This window comes from Colius striatus, chromosome 24 (genome assembly GCF_028858725.1).
Source record: "Colius striatus isolate bColStr4 chromosome 24, bColStr4.1.hap1, whole genome shotgun sequence".
Classification (NCBI taxonomy): Eukaryota; Metazoa; Chordata; class Aves; order Coliiformes; family Coliidae; genus Colius; species Colius striatus.
In genome coordinates this window covers 4337750-4356694 of record NC_084782.1, presented here as the reverse complement: position 1 = coordinate 4356694, position 18945 = coordinate 4337750, and the positions used below count along the sequence as shown (strand labels likewise).

Genomic DNA, 18945 nt, shown 5'->3' with positions numbered 1-18945 from the left:
TTTCTAGAGCAGTCTGCTTGTTCTCTTCCTTAAACACTTGACTATAAGGAATCAAAAGCTGCTTCTAAAGTAAAACCTGTCATTTGGCCAGACATGGACTTACTGTAACTTGATTTTCCTGGCTATGCTTGGAGCATGTAGAAAGAGTTAAAATTCAAGTGCCATGTCTAAGGTCTGGGAGTGTCAGCAATTTCTGTGTGTTCTAGTCTGGGTTTGTTTATGAGTACACACTCCTGACTTCTAGAAAACTCTTTAACTGCTGCTTGATGAGAGTTTAAGGGACTTTTTCCTTGATGCTGTAAGTTCAGCTGTTTCAACAGCCTCGTGCTGGGCCTGTATCTGCTGTCAGGAGGTATGTGAGTCCTTTTCAACATCACAATGTTCATTGACTCCTCTATTTTTACAGGCAGACTTTTTTTAAGATGTTTAACACTTAGAGGATGATGATTTTGTAGAGAACAGCTTGGAATATTAACAGTAATTTGTGCCTAGACCTCTCATGTCATACTGGGAGTTCCTAGTCCCTGCAGAAAACTTCATTTGACATCGTACCGAATATTATCTGATGTCTTGTACCTTCTCTGCAATGTTACATCACAAACTGTATGTCTTCCTCTCTTTTTTTCTCTTGCAGTACCTGTTTGAGAATGGTAGGATAGATAACATTTTCACTGAGCCCTATTCCAGGTTTATGATTGAACTTACCAAACTCTTGAAAATCTGGGAACCTACAATTCTTCCAAATGGTAGGATAATCCTTTTGTTTCCTGTAGCTGCACGACAAAGCTGTGTTATAAATGAGTGTTTTCTCAGTGCCATGAAGAAGAGCATGATCTGAGGCATTCACATCCACCTCCTCTTTCTCCACTGTGTCATTGTGGTAGACTCATGTCATGGATTTTATGTCTGTCTCTGGCTACTCTTTGCCTCTGATCAAATCTCTCTCAACACCTTTGAAAGAAAGGCTTCCCATTCTGATAGTCAACATGCTCTTTCTTCTCTTCCCTCAAGTTTAAGCTCATCTGTAGCCACAACTGTATATTTAATATTTGAGATAAAATCCTGCAAATACCATGTGCAGCTGCACTGGTATTTCCCTGTTGGTACTGGAAACAGTCCTTCTGATGAAGCCAAGGATCACGTTAGCAAATCACTGGGATCTTGTCTCGACTCCTCAATTCCAAGTTCTTCCCACCTCAGTCATATCCAAATGAAGAGTTCCCAAGTTCTGCAGATGTTTTTTAATTGGTCTTCAAGCATGGAAAAAAGAACACCAGCCATTTTAGTGCTTAAGGTCTTCAGAATATCAGCAGAGCTTGGGTGATGTTGGCAACTCCATACAACTGGCTTTTCATTTAGAAAATGAACTTTTCTTTAATATATAAATAATCCCATTACTTACAGACTGCTGAATACAGTGATGGGGTTTTTTTCCACAACAAATCTCTCATAAGCCCCTGTATCTCCTTTCCCTAACTGGCTTATGATAATGACAGTGGGCTGCTTGTATGTAAAGGTGATACATTTTAAACTCCTGCTTTATGTCTTAGGAATTACTCATTTTTGCACTTGGCTGACTCTGGTTTGATACAGTGAAATTAGAACTTGGTGAGATTCTGCTTGGGGCCTGCAGTCTTCTTTTACATCCTTCTCTCCATTCTCCAGGTGTTGGAAGATCAAGCTGTTCCACAGCTTGGTTCTCCATGCTCCTTCTTGCATTCGTGTGTGCTGTGTTCTTGGTGTTACTGGAATTACAGTTGCTTGTGATGGGTCTGAATTTGATTTGATATGTGGTTCATTACTGTAGAAGGTTAGCTGAAGGAGGACTCCTAACTGGCTCTGGCAAAATCTGCCTGTTGAATTTGACTCATTCCTGCCTTCCTGCCCTGCTCATGTGTGATGTTTTCATTGCTTTAGGAAAACTCTGAGTGCCTGCTAGATCAGACACAGCCTGTACAAGCTGTTCCATTTGTAACTGAATATGGGGACAGCCCTGAATTGCATAAATAACCCCCTTCTTCCTTCTTGGCCCCTTGTTTCTAGGTTATATGTTCTCAAGAATCGAAGAGGAACACTTGTGGGAATGTAAACAGCTGGGTGCATATTCCCCTATTGTTTTGTTGAACACACTTCTGTTCTTCAACACCAAATACTTCCAACTAAAGAATGTCAGTGAGCACCTGAAACTCTCCTTTGCCCACGTCATGAGGCGCACCCGGACTCTCAAGTATAATACTAAGATGACATATTTACGTTTTTTCCCACCCTTTCAAAAACAAGAGGTAGAATCAGGTGAGTGCTCCCTGATCACCTGAGTCCTGCCAGTCATGTTTGTGGTGTCTGGTCCTTGTTTTAAAAGGGACTGGGGGGAAAATACACAGTGCAGCAAGCAGAGCTGTAAATGTGCTGTGATCTTGGATATTTTTAACATGTTTTTTGCTCTGGTAAGACTTAGAAGTTCTGCATGAGCCCAAGCATCGAGGAAAAGCTTTCACAAGAGGTGCCATGGATGTGGCTACACACTTAATAGTCTTTTCTAACCTTCTGAGCATGGCTAAAGCTTTATTAACTGCTGCATGACTGAAAGGCCTTCTCATATTCTTGAGGTCGAATTCTTTGAATTCCCAGGTTTATCCTAGGTCTGTGGAACAGCACTTGAAGTGCTTGCACACATAAGTAGGGACTGTCCTTTGGCCTCAGAGGCAGGGAAGGACAGGTTTTCATTCACACTCTTTTTCTGGTGGAAAAGGGAAATCTTTGATCCCATTGGCTTCTTCATTCCGTGGTTCCAGTGTGTTATATGAACTCTGCTTTGTTAAGAAGAAATTACATCCTCTGTGTTTTTCTGCTAGATACTAGTTCTTGTTGATTTTCTAGAAGAGAAATAGGCTGTGGGCAGCCTGTAGCATGTGCAACCTTTTGCCCAGCCAGCACATCAAAGCAGAACATGGGACAGAACATCGATCCGAGTGACGGGATCAAAGTCCCAGCAATAAGTTCCAGGCCCAGTGATTGGGGTTTATTCTTGAAGGTGCTGTTTTTCCCCTGAATTTCTCTAATGCTGTTTTTTTTCTGTCCAGATAAATTATCTGTAGGGAAAAGGAAACGCAGTGAAGAGGAGGAGATTGCAACAGCAGTGGAAATGGCTGAAAACACAGAGAATCCCCTGCGATGTCCAGTCCGGCTCTATGAATTCTACCTGTCCAAATGGTAAGTGGCAGAACTTGATCACTGATCTGTGTGTAGACTACTACAGGCATTTGGGGCAAGGATTCCACTCACACCTTTTATGCCTGTGCTGTGGGCTCCTCTCTCCAGTTCCTGGTCTCTCAGTGTGAATGAAACCGAGCTGAAAGAATTTTTCAGCATCAGCACTGCTGTTGGGCTCAGCCATCAGGGAGGATTCGTTACTGGTGTTGAGTCAAGGGTAGAGTTAGAGAGAGAAATGTGTCCTTTAAGTGCCTGTTTACACATCCACAGGATGTGAATGTAAATGAGGGGCATTACTACAGTGACCATGTCATTCTCATCTCCCTTCATTCCCACACAGGATCCTTCTTTTGAGAAGATTGTAACTAATACCCTGACATCATGTTCCTTGTGAAAAGAGGGTAGAAGTGGGAACTAGGTAAAACTGCTGATGGCTTTTGCCTGCTGAAATGTGAGATTAACTTGTATCTAAGAGTTGGAAAGGAGCCTATATGGCAAGGACATAGATGTACATCATTTTGTCTCTGTTGTTTCTGTGAAAAAAAAAGGTTTAGTTAGTGGAGCAGGTGGAATATGATGTTCTTCTCCCTTCAAAGAAAATAAGCATGCAAAAGGAAACAGCATCTCATTAGTGTCAGCTGAAACTCAAATAAATCACCCTCAAAAATGCACCTACTGAGCTAACTACAAACAGTCCCATTACTTAGACAAAGGCATGCCTAGCTGCTATCCTGACTCTTTGTCTCCTTCTTCTTACCTTCCTTGTGTTCACTTGTGTATCATTAGAAGCTTTTAGCTGTCCTTGGGCTGGCAAAACATTTCTATTCTCCTCATCATCTATCACAGCTGAGCTCCTGCAGTGGTGCAAACAGCAGTAAAGATTCACTTTGCTGTTCCAGTGTGAATATTGCAAAGCCAGGCAGGAGGGATCCTTGTTCTAGAGGGCTTTGTGTCTTCCTGCAGCTGCCTCAGAGTCAGATGGTCAGTCTGAAAGCAGATGGGCTTACCATTCTGCACCATGAGCAGGCAAGCTAGGATTTTGGTTTGCTGGCTCTTGAACGTTCCCTGTGGCAAGTGCACAGCAATTCCGGACTACAAGAACCACTTTCATTCAGAGATTGAATGTCAAATGCATCTTACCAATCCTGTCAAGATGCTGGTACCATTAATGGGATGATACTATGATTGAAGAGCCACATCTGTAAAGGAGTTGCTCCAATTGGCTTTATTTCTATATAAGCAACTAATGCTTAAATGACCTGGAAACAACTGAAGAGGGGAAACGGAGTCACTGACAGAAAAGATCTGGATTTTGCTGTTTCAATGACAGCCTTGTCTCAATTTGACTTCCATTTTCTTTGCTGTTCCTCCTCCACGTGGTTGTGAGTGGGACTGTTGATGCTGCCCATCCCATCATGTCCTCTCCCTTTCTTTACCTTGGCAGTTCTGAGAGCGTGAAGCAGAGGAGCGACGTGTTCTACCTTCAGCCCGAGCGCTCCTGCGTGCCCAACAGCCCCATGTGGTATTCCACATTGCCCATAGACCCCGGGACCTTGGACATCATGTTAACAAGGATTCTTATGGTGAGGGAGGTACATGAGGAACTTGCCAAAGTCAAATCAGAGGACTCAGACATTGAGTTATCGGACTAACCGAAGTGGGGTGATTTTGTTTTCCCTTTTGAATACACATCAGAAGCACCAAACTGTGAATACATCCATCGAATAAGCCAAGACCATGTCACCTACAGGCGTGTTTTGAACCACAGTGGATGTACAAACTGGAACTGGAAGGAAGCAAGCTGTGTAAAGCTGCAAGAAACAGCATCCTGTGGCACCCACAAATCCTCTGAACAAATTCCAGATGAACTAACCTGCCTGAGTGGTGCAGAAATCCTTTCATCCCGGGAGGATTTTAACAAAGAGAAACAAAGCAAAAGTTGGGAGATCTTTTCTAAGGAAAATGGTTGTTTAAAGTCTACCATAACCAATGTTGGGCATGGAGAGCTAGACTGTGGCTCACGTGACTCCTCAGCCTGATGGCTGGCAGTCCTTGCTGCCAAAGAACACGTGGAGGTCCTCGAGCTCTTCACGAGGACAGGAGAGAAAGTGGTGGTAGCTGAGAGAAGCAGACACCTTCCGTTATACATACACACACGTCTATGTTTGGGGTTGGCTGGGTTTATTTTGGGAGCAAATGTTAGGAAGGCAGAAGCCCTGACACATCTGCCAGGGGGTTGCTGTCTCAATGGACAACTGTCTGGCTGCTGTTCAGCTGTCACACGAGGCCAGAATCTAGCTCTCGGGTCCGGGCTGGTTTCCATCCCTAGCCCCGTTGCGTCTTCAACGTGGAAAAGGTGCTGTAGGTCAAACTTCATGTTACAGGACAAACATTTCTGGGGTATGTACAGGAGAGTGACTGTCCTGGGGTATGTGCAGAAAATCCCTTCCCTAGCCCAGTAGCTCTGCATTCTGTCAGTATAACCTAGCAAATACTGTGGTGCGCGGACATTTCTTTCCCCTCATGGCAGCTTTCCTTTCTCCTCTTTCCCTCCTCCTCTCTTTTGGGTTCTTTTTATCAGGCAAATCCAGAAGGCCTTGTCATTTCAAATGAAAAGATACATGCACTCTTTCTCTTCCCACCTTTGCCACAGCTGCAGTGTTGTGCAAAGGATGCAGTATTACTTTTGACGACAGAACTGTGGTACAAAATGCCCATGTGTGGGGTTTTTTTTACTCCCATCCCACCCAAAGAGATTTAGTCCTAGTGTCAGAGATTGGAAGGGAGGGATTTTTTTTTAAGGCTTGGCTGTTACTGTGTCTTTTTGAAGAGGAAAAACTCCCTCCATTGTGCTTAGAGGACAGGACATTATCAGATACTGTCTGTGTTTCCATTGTCTCGAGCTGCCAGATGTGTGTTCCTGATGACCAGTGGTCACAAACTCATTGGAAACCCAAACTATTTTTAAAGAAGAGAACTGTATGGTTTTTACCAAGCTCTGCTCAGTCACCCATCACCTGTAACAGGGCTCTCCTACCTGATCTTGTCACTAAAATGTTGAAAATCAACAGCCTTGGTTTATATTCCCTCTCCTTTTTTATTTTTATGGTTTCTTTTGGTTGGGTTTTTGATTTGTTTTGTTTTCTTTTGGTTGGTTTTGTTTTCTAAGTATATTTTTAGCAGTAACAAAGAGTAATTTAACAAAAGAATCTAAGCAGAAGGTAGCCTGTTGACGTTGTGTACTCCGTAGTCCTGTCCCTGCCTGTAACAGATTTCACTGATGTATTTTTTAATACAGAAAACTATGTGAAAAGTAAAAACCTGCCCCTGATTCTGTCTGATCAAAGCCCACCTGTGTCTGTCATTTCTCATCTAAGAATCCTGCTTTCCCCATGCCCTGGCCCAGCACTCCCAGGGAGGTGTTTTGGCTCTGACACACACCCTGCCCCAGCGCTGGGAGGCTGGTTCCTCCTGTGGCCACTCACCTGGCCCTGCCCAGAGTCAGAGCAGACAGTCAAACAGCAGATGTGGGGTTTTGCATTGGGATGGCTGATAGAAACGTTTCAGGGAAAATAAACTCATGCTGGCCAGATCAGAGTATGGCTCTGGAGGGAATAAAGAGGCCTGAGCTGTGTGTGTGGCACAGAGCAGTGCCCAGAACCTCTGTGTGGGTAGGAGAGAGGAAGGATCTGGGATCTCCCCATGCCCAGGGAAGGGCCCAGGCACCAGGAGAAGCTGGTGGGAGGGCATTGGCTAAAAAAGAAATGCACATCTGAGTTTTTCCCTGCACAGACACTAACAGAAGTATTCTTATAAAGTAGTATGTTTGTATCTCCTGAGGAACATACCCAGTTTTCCTTTGCTGAAGGCCCTCACTCTTTCTCCTCTGTGAACATATGTTAGTCTTTTCCAGGGAATGAGAGACACTTGCCTTTCCTCTTCACTCAGCAGGGAAAGTTAAACCCCCTTCATCTTGCCTGGCTGAAAGCAAAGTCATTCAACATTGTGCTGACTCCTAGGTAATGGCTCTGCAGGGACAAAGGTTTCAGTGCAGTTCCATTATATAATTAGCAGAACAAGTAGTTTTGGTTTCAATTTCTCTGGGCAGATGCCTCTTCTTTGGCAAGGGTGTGCCTGGGCTGTGTTTACCTCTTGGCATTTCAACATCAGCCCAACCCAGTTCACACTGCTAAGATGGATTGCCTTGAAAGATTGGAATACAGTCATGGATGATACACCCAGGATCAAAGTGTATATAATAAACACATCTGAATCCTGTGCTGGTCATGCAACAATGCTTGTTACTTGAGATATGCTTTTAAGGAGAAAAGTCATGCTGTAGTCTCAGTGAAGACAGAGAAATGACCAAGATGAGTGTGAGAAAGAAAACTAGAAGGTGAAGCTTCCTCTGGCTGTGCCTTCCTCCTGCACAGCACCTGGTGTTTGCAGCTCCCTTGACAGCTCAGCAGTGAGGGGCTCATGTTAACCCCTTACTGAGTGCATGCACAGGGCTGGCTAAGGCAGGTCTTTGGGATTTGCAGAGATGTCTGTTGGCAGCACCCCAGCACGTGGCCGTTACCTGTGTGGTGCCGGCAGGTTGCCGCAGTTCTCACCGCGAGAGGTGCCTGCTACAAACCTGCTGCTCTCTCCTGGCTGCAGGTGACTAAAGAAAGAAGCTGGGAGCACACTGAATGCCAGAATTAGGTGAGGAAAAAAGAAGTTACCTCGTGGTTTTGCCAACTAAAAGCAACCCCCTGGCTTTCCCTGGCAGTAGCAGCTCCTCAGAGACTTGAAATAAAACATGAGCGGATGCTCACTGCCAGGTTCCCCAGGTGTGCTCCCGCCCAGGAGTGCCAGGGGAGCAGGAGTGACTGAACATGCAATGAAGTCTTTGGTAACAGGTCCCTTCCAGACCTTGAGATTCTGTGATTCTCTGTCCCTGGAGCAATAGTTTTGCTCTTGCCTTAAGCAAACAACAAAGGGTCATGTGCAAAGTCCTCGCGGGGCTCTTCGCAAGCCGCTGTCGCTCTGCTCACTGTCTAGGCTGGAGTTTTGCTCCCATCAGCACAACAGCTTCCCCACACACACACTTCTTTTTTTTTCATGTGTCACCCATTTTATGCATTCCTAGCAGAGCAGAGGCAGAAGTTCCCACTTGCTGTCTTCTGGGAAACAGCTGCTCCTCTGCAGCAGCATCGGCCTGACAAGTTTTGAGCAGTTACTGAGCAGTCCCTGTTCCTTTCAAGAGCATCCACTTCTGAGGATGGTGTTTTGCAACCAAGCACAAGCACCAAAAATGTGTGAAAGTCACAGACTACTGCTGAGGAGAAAGTCTGGAAGGAGTTTTAGGAGCACTGAAGCTGGATGGGGGTGTTCTCTGCCTCTCAGAGCCACAGGTCTTGCCCCACTGGGGTGGTTCTGAGGAGCCAGCATGAGCCACCACTTTTCCTCTCATCCTTTGCAGATGAAATGGCAAGAAAGTCCCTACAGCCATCACCTCCTTTCTTGTCTGATTGCAGTCAGCTGCTTGAGAGAAATCTTGAGAGAAATCCCGAATGCACCATCAGAGATGGAAACAAACTCAGAACCTGAATTTAAGAGCAAACTGCAGAATCTGCAACAGCATTTCTGGGCTTCAGGTTTCAATAGGAGCTGCTGCCAGGGGGGACCTTAGTGCTCAGGTGATGGCACCAGCGCTCAGGGAGCATTGCAGAGCTCTACAGTGGTTTTGAGCGTCATAAAGGCTCAAAGGAATTGGAGGGGTCTTGGATTCTTCTTGCCACAGGACACATATTTCCACTGGAAACAACATTCACTGAGCTCATGTTTTCTTTTCAGCAGAGAGACTGTTTTTGTTAAAGACACAAAACCTGAAATCTCTTAGCTTATCACCTGCTTGGAGGGAAAGGGGGAATTTCTTAAAGCTAAACAAAGCATCCCACACCAAACCTTAACACAACCCCTTGGAATGAACACCAGCCAGTCCAACGTCCCCCTGTCAGGTTTGTGGGCACAGACCATGAGACTCCCCACCCCCCAGTACCTGGGGCTTTTGTAGCCAGCTATTAGATAAGCCAACAAACAACAAACCCAGGGGCTTACACCTACAAGTCTTGGAGTTTTCATTCTCTCTCCTACAATCCCCAGAAGGATTTGGGAAGGGCCTTTTGACCTGCTGCCAGCCAGGCTTCTGCCTTTAACAACAGAGTGTGGGTGATGGTTCTTGGCTTTCTCTCCAGTTTAGCCACTCACTCCTGAGCCCAACACACAGCCCACACACCCACATCACTGATCATCCCTTGCCAATCTGTACCTCAGTCGTACCCATCTGTAAATTGGCCAGACTTTCCTACCTCGTTTGGGCATTATGAGGCTAAATTCTGTCAGATGCTTTGCAGCCCCGTGATGAAAGGTGCTATATAACTGCAAAGTGTTACTTCAAAAGATTTAATTAGGTCACCTGTGCATCATAACCTATATTAAAAAAGACCTTTTTCTTATATGAGAATTTCTAGAGTTCAATGTATGGTATTAACAAGTGAATTATTGAGACCCCAGAAATAGTTTTTGTTTGAATCGTATCTGTATTCTGGAAAAGTGATTAAAAACCTTTAACCTTAATAAAAGAGTACATCCTCATTTCCTGCTTCATGTTGGAATCTAAGTTGGAAAGCACAACCCCACAGATTGTTAAGGGTGGGGAGGGTGGAGTTGGTGTTTTTTAAAGGCAGCTGTAAAAGAGCAGCTTCATATCTCCACAGCATGGCCTGGTCTTACATGCTCTGCAGTCATAGGAAAGGCCTAAAGGACTAAACACCAACTTCTGAAGGACCTGGAGGTGTTTTGTCTGGAGAAGAGGCTGAGAGGAGACAGGAGCACTCTCTGCAACTCCCTGACAGCAGGTTGGAGTGAGCTGGGGGTCGGTCGCTTTTCTCCAGTAACAAGTGACAGGACAAGGGGAAAGGGGCTCAAGTTGCCCCAGGGGAGGTTGAGGTTGGAGCTGAGGTAGAACTGTTTCCCTGAGAGGGGTGTCAGCCAACACCCCCAGGTCTTTCTGTGCCAGGCAGCTTTCCAGCCACTCCTCCCCAAGCCTGTAGCCCTGCTGGGGGTGGACCCAACCCTTGGCCTTATTGAAACTCAGGGCACTGGCCTTTGGCCCAGCCATCCAGCCTCTCTAGATCTCTCTGTAGGACTCTCCTAACCCCCCTGGTCACACCAGACCTCTGCATCATCACCACCACACTGGGCAGTGAACATAGTTGTCAACAAACCTCTCTACAGCCGTGCCAGCAGCTCAGCTTTTCAGGGGGACAAGGTTCAGGACTGTAAAACCTGCAAGTTTGAGTCTGTTTCCAGACCACTGCAAACCCTGAGGCGCTTGGTGGGACCCCGACCACGCACCACGACACCCCACGTGCAAATCACCTTTATTCAGTGCACTCAAGGCTCAAAAAGGTATGGAGAGAGGTGGGATGAAACACTGGCAGGGGTCTGTGGGTTCATCCCAGTACCTGCTGTGCTACTGGGCAGGAACCTCGGGCTCAATCACTTCCGAGAGCTTTTCTTGCCTCTAAGTTTGTCACCAATTGCTGCACCGAGTGTCCCAAAGGTAGCTGTTAGTCCCATTTTGGTGCCAAGAGAGAAACCTGCAGCTCCTGTAGAGACACAAAGTGTGATGCCCCAGGAGCATCGATGCTGTCTGCTGAGGGACAGAACACAGGGCAGAGACAGAGACTTCTCCTGGGCAGAGGTAGCCAAGGACTGGGGAGCTGGCCTGGGAGTGGGCTCTGTTCCCTGAGCACAGCCAGCCCCTGGCTGCCATCCTTTTCTCACTCCAGCCAGCACTGCCCACAGTGCTGTCCTTGCCAGAAGCACAGACATCTACCTGCGTGTCCCCTGATGTCCTCAGCCTTGGTGCCCTCCCCCAGCAAGTCCTGACCCTTCCTACCCCATCGTGGATTCATCCCCATCCTACAGTTTTAGGTGACTCGGACCAACGATGGGTTAAAGCGCTGTTTTGGCTCTGCACAAGCCGAGTTTTTAACCCTCTACTCACCGACCGACTGCAGCACGGCCACGGTGCTGCCAGCAGCCACTCCTCCGCCGTTGGCAGCCACGGACCCAGCGACGATGCCAGCTCCTGTAAAGCCCAGTGCAAGCTGGGATGCCAATGAGGACCAATCCTGAGGGCAGGACACCGCAGCATTAGGATGGTCTCGGAGCTGGTGCAGCCTCTCTGAAGCAGCACAGAGCGGGGTGCGGGGGCTGCGGGGTGCGGGGATGGGGACAGCCCGGGGAGGGGAAGGGAGATGTGCAGGGCTGCAGCAGCGGCTGCAGGCAGATGTCCAGGCACAGGGCTCCCTGGCACCCAGGATCCCCCAACCCAGCTGGGTCCCCCACTAACCAGCCCGGGGGTGGGAGCGGGCAGAGCCCCCCGCGCTGTTCAGCCAACGCCAGACCCTCACCTACTCCGGCGGTGCCTCCAAGGGCCATGCCTGGGATATCGGGCATCTCTGAGAAGGAAAAAGACGGGTAAGAAGGCGGGCAGGGGGGCGGACAGGGGGGCAGCCCGGCAGCAGCCCCCTCCCAGCCCCCCGGCCCCGTAACCCCCTGGGACAAGGACAGTGATGGGAGCGGCCCCGCTGTTCTGGGGCTTGGAGGAGAGGGGAGAATGGGGTACACCCCAAGCTATATCACCCTACCTACCTGCCCTCCGTACCGCTCCTGGAGCGGGCTGGTGCGACCGAGTTTTGGCAGCCGGCGGGCTACGAGAACGGCTGCAGAGAAAAGCTGTTGGAAGCTTCCTCTAGAGCCGAGAGAGCATCTGAGATGATGAGATGAGATGGACGTGCCCTTGGCGAGTTGATAACAACTGGGAGTTGCGTAGCTGGGAGGAGGAAGCAATTACTGCGCAGCTGATGAACTTGCAGCGGGCTGGGGGTGAGAACAAGGCAGGTCAGTGGAGGGAGAGGAGGATGCGCTCTGGGCGCGGGAGCAAAGGTTCCCTGGAGCCATGGAGGAGCTGAGATCCAGCTGCAGCCCAGGCAGGTCCCACACCAGAGCGGGTGTGTCCAAAGGAGACTGTGCCCCACGCTGGGGCAGCTTCCCGGTGAGACCTGTGAGCCCATAAATCAAACCAGTTCTCCCCAAGCCCAGTGTTTTGAGTGCTGAGTGACCTCCCCGTCCTTAACCCGGGAGCCTTTCCTTATCTCTCGCTCTCCTCTGTCCAGTTTAGGAAGGAGAATGATAGAACAGGTTTGGTGGGCACCCAGCACCCACCCAGGGTTAAACCATCTCCCCAGCGTTCCGTCCCGGACCGGCGCCAGTGCCGGAGCTGGAGCCGCCCCGCCCCGTCCCGTCCCGCCCCGCACCGCCCCGTCCCGCACCGCCCCGTCCCGCCCCGTCCCGCACCGCCCCGTCCCGCCGCGTCCCGTCCCGCACCGCCCCGTCCCGTCCCGCCCCGCACCGCCCCGTCCCGCCCCGCCCCGTCCCGTCCCGCACCGCCCCGTCCCGTCCCGTCCCGTCCCGTCCCGCACCGCCCCGTCCCGTCCCGCCCCGTCCCGTCCCGCACCGCCCCGTCCCGCACCGCCCCGTCCCGCCCCGCCCCGGCCGCCCATCACGACCCGGGGCAAGAGTCGAGCTGTGCCTGCACGGGACGTCTTTATTTGGGGGAGGTCAGATACAGCGGGGGAGGATGGGGCACCGCGGGGGAGATGCGGGGGGTTGCAGGGGGAGGCCCGTGGGGAGGGGGGGTCGCGGCAGACATCAGCGAGGGCCTCGGTAGGGATCTGGGGGGTTCACAGCAGGACAGACATGATGAAACTCCCGAAGAGACACCCCACAGCTGACATGGCAGTCTTGACAGCAGCGGGGACTCCTGCTGCCCCTGAGGAAGAGGAGGAGAAATCAGCCTGAGCCCCCCAACCCAACCCAGCCAGGGGTCCCCACAGCACCCCAGCCCCTGGGGGAGCACCCTGAGGAGGAGCAGCCCCCTCAGCCCTCCTAGGCAAACACACACAAGGGGTCCCTGGTCCCATGGCCACCCCAGACCCTCACCAAGCTGCTGGTACTGCTGGGGGAGATAGAAACAGGGGGTGCCCTGTGGAGACCCCAAAGGAGCACTCACCGAGAGACTGAGCCATGGCTACCAGGCTCCCTGCAGCCACCCTGCCATTGTTGACCCTGGCAGCCAGAGACATCATCCTGGCAGCCAAGGATCCAGCTGCAATCCCTGCTTTGGTGAAGCCCATCATGTGCAGGGCTGTTGGCATCACGGCTGCAGTGAGTCCTACAAGGCAGAGCAGCAGAGGTGACGTTCCCACAGGCACACGTGTGCTGCAGAACCCTCAGCCCAGCCCCTCCTCAGCCCCAAAATGAAGGGGGTGCGGATGCAGAGCTCCAGCTCACCCTCCCAGAGCAGAGTGGATGGTGTGGGGATCCCAGGGACAAACCAACCCAGCTGGGGCATCAATGAGGTCCTGTACAAGGGATAGGGTAGTGATTTGGGGAGGGGGTATCACCCCCTGAGAGGAGTCTCTCTGTGTGTGTGTGTGTGTGTATGAAGCCCCAGGACAGTGATTTATTTCAGCATGGCATCAACCACCCCTGTGCCCACCAGTGTCTTACCAAGAGCTATGGCTGTCCCCATGGCAGAGCCAGCTAAACCTGTGAGACAAGAGGCTGGTCACTTGGCACAGCTGAAGGTGACAATGAGCTGCTGCCCTTGTTCTGGGCAGCACTGCAAAAGGCTCCTCCATCCCCTGCCCCCTCCTGCCCACTGGAGCAGCATCTGCTCCTTCCCGACACCATCCCAGTGATTCAAAGTCAGAGCTTCCAGACCCTGTTGCTTTCTAACGTTCCTCACTGAGCTGGGAAGTTAGGTGGGGCTGGGTGAGGATGCCAAAGCAAGAATCAATAACAAGGGAGTTGTTATGAAGCAGGCATTTAACACAGTACTGGATGCATGGGGATCCTTCAGCCAAATGTGCATGCCACAGGACAAAGGTACCCTCATTATATACCTTAAAACATGAATATTCACCTCCTTTCATGGGGTTATTTACCATAAACACACCCACTCCAGGAAACATTTACCCAGTTACACAATTCAGCATGTCCTTGGTGGTCCTTCATTGTTTGTCCTCTGCATTTGCTGATTTGCTCTCACTGGGTTGGGGACACTCTGCTAACTCAGTTAACTTACACCCTGAGCATTCTCTTTCTAAACAATGCTTTGGTTGACAGAGTCATAAGGCCTTGAGAAACATTCACAAACTTTAACCAAAGGCCCCTGGGGCCCTGAGAAACATGAGGAATCTTCAGAGATAGACAAAAATTCAGTAGGATCAGTCTTAAGGAACTAAATGGAAAGATTTCAATAAGCCAAGGGCTCCATTTCACTCACACCACATCCCAGCTCCTGCCCACCAGTGTCTTACCCAGTGCTGTGGTCAGTCCCATGGGATACTCAACTGTAACAAAGGAGAGACAGAGAGTGGTCAGTTGGCAGGGCTGAAAGCAGTGGCAAGCTGCTGGCCTCTCTCTGGGCAGCATTTCAAGGGGCTCCTCCATCACCTCCCTGCAGCCCCCAACCCCTCCTGCCCACTGCACAGCAGCATCTGCCCCTTCCCCAGGGCACCCTGCACCTCACCCCGCTGCAGCTGCAGCTCACTCCCTCTCCAGAATACCAAGGAAGTGAGTCCTGGGGTCCCATCCCACGAGAGCCCCTCACCCCCTTGTGCCTCTGCTCCAAAGCAGGAGCTTTGCCATGTGCCATGGGGCCAGACCCCCGTGTCCCCCCACACTGCCCCAACCCCATCAACTTACTCATGGTGGGCTGGTCAGCGGGGGTCAACTGCTGGAACAAGGGATTTCCGAGGCTGGTCTGAGCCTGGTCCTTCAGGGAATAACAAGAGTTACTTCTCAGTGCAGCAAGTGGGGCCCAGGCACCCACATCCACCCCCTCCCACCCCATCCTGCCCCCCAAGAGCCCCCCAGCCAGCCCACAACAGCAGACACCCCCCCAGACCATGCATTTCTTCCCAGCCCAGCACTCCCCAGCTGCTCTGACAGTGGGATGAGCAGTTCCCACTTTCCCCCCTCCTTTCCCCCCCGCAAAACATGGGGTACTGTCCCCAAACTCCCATGGTGGGACCCTGGGACTTTGCCTTACCAACCTCCTCTGCTGACCAAGGGACAGGACTGAGCCTGGGAGTGGCCTCAGGTGACGTCAAGACAGCAGAGATCGAGGAAACCGCTCAGTTGGGTGTCCTTTTCCCTGAATTGTTCGGGCTGTTTCCATGTTGACCCTTTGTGTGCCTGACTCTGCTGGGCCAGGAGCTGGATGGGTGCAACAGAAGGGTTGTGGCTGCCCCGTCCCCAGGGCTGGACCCCAGGGGAGGTTTCCCTCAGTGGGGAGCCCTCCACACCCCAACCCCCTCAGGGGATGTGGGGACTGGGAGGGCTCCAGCTTCATTGGGCATTTCTCCACCAGTTTTGTACCACTGAAGCTTTGTGGCTTCTGAGGATGGCTGTGGGCAGTGTGGAGGTTTGTACCAGCCAGCAGTGGAGAGGGAACCCCTCTGGCTCCCCTCCACCCAGCAGCCTCAAAAAACAGCCCAAAGTCCCATTTTGCAAACTGTTTTTTCCCTGACTTCCTGCATCCATCCCCTCAGGGCAGGATACAACCAGCCCCCCCCTGCAGCAGCCTCTCCAAACAATCTGAGCCCCTCCAAACAAACCAACCCCTCCAGACAGATTGCTCTGAGGAGATGCTGAGTGTTTAGAAACACAGAATGATGGGGGTTGGAAGGGATTTCTAGAGATCATCTCACCCCATCCCCCTGCAAAGCAAAACCACCTGGATCAGGTCACACAAAAACACATCCAGGTGGGGTTGGAAACCTCCTGAGAAGGAGCCTCCACACCCTCCCTGGGCAGCCTGGGCCAGGGCTCCCTCACCTCAGCACCAAAGGAGCTTCTCCTTGTGTTGAAGTGGGACTGTTTGTGTCCCAGCTGATGTCCATCACTCCTTGTTGCTGGAGACAATAGCAGGAAGTGCTGTCCCATCCTCTTGACCTCTCGTAGCGGTGCTGTGGCACATGCACCACTGCAGCTGGTTGAAGGGGACCAAATCCAGTTGCAAGTTGATCTGGTTCCTTTTTACCAGCCCCAGGGACACACCATCTCTCTCCTGGAGACACCACCTGGGCTGGTGCTGGGGATGGGGTGGGTGAGAGAGGTTCTGGCACAGTGGTCCCAGCCCAAAAATACATACTTCTTAACATTCCATAATGCCAGCTGACTCCATATGGGCATATGAAGAAGTATGTAGGGTTGGGAGGGAGAGGTGGGTGCTGTGGGGGTGGGCACAGGGCCCCCATCCCCTTGTGGCAGCGCCCACGGTCTGGAAGATGGAAGGAGCCAGTGGCCACGGCGAAGCTGGAGGCTGGGCAGGGGCTGTGGGGTGAAGAGCATCTCATAGAATGGTGGGCTGGGAGGGTCCTGCAGAGCTGCTCCAGCCCCAGCCCCTTCTAAAGCAGGTTCCCCTGGCTCAGGGGGCACAGGAACGTGTCCAGGTGGGGTTGGAAACCTCCTGAGGAGCCTCCACACCCTCCCTGGGTAGCCTGGGCTCCCTCAGCTCAGCACCAAAGGACTTTCTCCTCCTGTGCCAGTGGAAGTTTTTGTGTTCCAGCTGATGCCCACTGTCCCATCACTGGAGCATCCTCCTGGCACCCACCCTTTAGGTACCTTTAAGTGTTACTGAGGATCCCCTGAGCTCAGCCTTCTCTTCTCCAGGCTGAACAGCCCCAGGTCCCACAGCCTTTCCTCATGAGAAAGATGTTCCAGTCCCTTCATCATCACCTTGTGCCCACCCACAGATTAGGGCTCTGCCTGTGCCTGCTGCATCCTCAGCCGTGGCACAGAGTCCCCCAGTGCCTGCAACCACCCTGGACACAGGGCTCTGCCTGTTCAGAGAGCCACAGTGCTGCAGCCAAAGCAGGTGCCTGACACACAGAGCCTCTGCCCTGGCACGGGGTGCTCAGGATGGTGATGCCCCCACCACATGGCACTTTGGTAGTTGCCCTTCACAGGCTGTGGGATACTCAGCAGTTTGGGTTGTGGGGCACTGGGGGAGGGGCTGCACCTCCCAGGAGATGGGGGTCACAGCCAAGAGCTGTTTCCCAGGAGCCCACATGGCTGCTGGAGGGGGGTGTCTGTGCTCAGAGCCGCTTCAGCAGCAGCAGGGGGGGAGTCCCAACTGCTGCTGTGCTGGGTCAGGATGCACCAGCTGCATCCCCTGGCACCCTGCACTGCCCCAGCACACCCTGCACCACACACCACCCTGTCCCTCTCCCCACTGCAGCCCATGCACCACAGCAGTGGTTGCAGCTCGCTGCAGCCACTCCCCACACCCAAACTCATTTACAAGGTGGAGAGAAGGATTAGGGGGTGCAGGCCCTGCACTTGCCACAGCTCTAGCCAGGGAAGCCCAGAGATGCCTTTGCCCCCAGGATGACCTTAACTGGGTCATGGGGGGACTCCCCAGCCCAGGGTGGCCAGGGCAGGGTGACAGAGGGGACGTGTCACCACAGCCCAGCTGCACCCTGACCCCAGTGACCTTCCCAGCCCTACATTCCTGGCTGGATGAGAGCGATGGTGGGTGCAGGGAGCCATCCCGGGGGTCCCAGCTCTGTCCCCTCCCAGGATGGGGAGCAAGGGGTGCACGAGGGGCCAGGCCAGGGCCAGGAGGGCCGTGGGGGTGGCCAGAGCCGGCGTGGCCGTGACTCAGCGCCGGGAGCCGCGGCCACACGCGCTGCAGCTCTCTGCAAGGAGCTGGTGGGTGCCAAGGACACGCTCCCCACGTCAGCCCCTCTCCCAGCACCCACAGGCAGCACACACGGGGTGCAGGGCTGCTGCCAGCACGGCCACAGTACCCCCCCCAGGATGCTCCATCAGCACTCAGGACCTCCCACATGGCCAGTCCCCACAGACCTGGCAACGGGGAGCCCAGAACACAATCCCCCGGCCTGGCAGCAGCAGTGGGGCAGAGTGTGTCTGCCTGGAGCAGCATCCCTGTCCCCCAAAGGCAACTGAGCAAGTGCCCCGAGGCTGGAGGCTGCAGAGATGCACCCAGTTAACCCTTTGAGCTCCTCTGGCCCCGCAGTGCAGCGAGATGTAGCTGCACAGTTTGGTTGTAGGGGTGTAGGGGATCCCAGAGATCAGCAGAGCTGTCAGGGCACAGTGGGAGCTAAAAACCAGCAGCTGCATTCACCCCCAAATGCCCAGAGTCAGAGTGTAGGGTCAAGGCACTCACATTCCAGCCCAGTTCAGCTCCAGCCACCTCAGCTGACCTTGGGCAGCCTCCCAGGACTGCAGTGCTAGAGGCACCCCAGGCCAGTGGGCACACACAGCCCCAGCCCACAGCACAGTCCTCACAGCCCTCAGCCAGTCTCTCCCTGTGACCTTGGAGGGCTGCAACCAGTGCTGAGGGATGCTCCCCACATCCAGGGAGCCCCATTTCCCCCAAACCCCAGCCCAGGCCACCCCTGCCTGCTCTCACCACCCTTCCTTGCCCCTGCACTGCCCTCTGTGTGCCCAGATGTTCCAGGTCATCAGTGCAGATTCCTCTGTAGCCCTGGTTGCTCCCACCACTGCAGGTAGCCCCAAGCCCTCCCCAACCCCAGCTGGGACATATTTCCAAGCCAAAGCCCTCCAGGGAGTTCTGCCCTGGGC

At 52.3% G+C, this 18945-nt stretch overlaps 2 protein-coding genes and 1 long non-coding RNA gene across 7 annotated transcripts in view; 1 reads left to right on the top strand and 2 right to left on the bottom strand.

Moving 5' to 3' along the window:
* Positions 1-6556, top strand: part of ZMYM4 (zinc finger MYM-type containing 4) — a 41771-nt gene extending 35215 nt beyond the window's left edge. For all 4 annotated transcript variants that reach the window (XM_062014313.1, XM_062014314.1, XM_062014312.1 and 1 more), the window contains 4 exons: positions 635-746; positions 2044-2292; positions 3081-3210; positions 4655-6556. In XM_062014313.1, coding sequence (XP_061870297.1) covers positions 635-746; positions 2044-2292; positions 3081-3210; positions 4655-4862 — 699 coding nt within the window. In that variant the 3' untranslated portion in view covers positions 4863-6556. The remainder of the gene's footprint in view (positions 1-634; positions 747-2043; positions 2293-3080; positions 3211-4654) is intronic.
* A 4069-nt stretch (positions 6557-10625) lies between these two features.
* On the bottom strand, positions 10626-12548 carry LOC133627724 (uncharacterized). Of its 2 annotated transcripts, XR_009820360.1 has the most exons (5): positions 12490-12548; positions 11917-12144; positions 11676-11723; positions 11267-11393; positions 10626-10865 (listed from the first exon to the last, which is right to left on the bottom strand). It is a non-coding gene; the product is annotated as an uncharacterized LOC133627724 (long non-coding RNA). The 2 variants fall into 2 exon arrangements; XR_009820359.1 differs by lacking the exon at positions 12490-12548 and having other exon boundaries at positions 11917-12465.
* Positions 12549-12851: 303 nt separating this feature from the next.
* Positions 12852-15423, bottom strand: LOC104560863 (interferon alpha-inducible protein 27-like protein 2A). Its single transcript, XM_062014469.1, has 6 exons — positions 15383-15423; positions 15037-15106; positions 14649-14681; positions 13837-13875; positions 13337-13498; positions 12852-13096 (listed from the first exon to the last, which is right to left on the bottom strand). Exons 2-6 carry the CDS (start codon positions 15038-15040, stop codon positions 13008-13010), a joined length of 327 nt encoding a protein of 108 aa, XP_061870453.1. The 5' UTR covers positions 15041-15106; positions 15383-15423; the 3' UTR covers positions 12852-13007.
* Between the last annotated feature and the right edge of the window lie 3522 nt (positions 15424-18945).

What these genes read in the sequence shown, in the direction of transcription:
- LOC104560863 (XM_062014469.1), bottom strand. An exon ending in GGGACTGACCACAGCACTGG is followed by an intron (nt 13,876 to 14,648) that starts GTAAGACACTGG and finishes CTTGTCTCACAG; the next exon opens with GTTTAGCTGGCTCTGCCATG. An exon ending in GGGGACAGCCATAGCTCTTG is followed by an intron (nt 13,499 to 13,836) that starts GTAAGACACTGG and finishes TCTGCCTTGTAG; the next exon opens with GACTCACTGCAGCCGTGATG.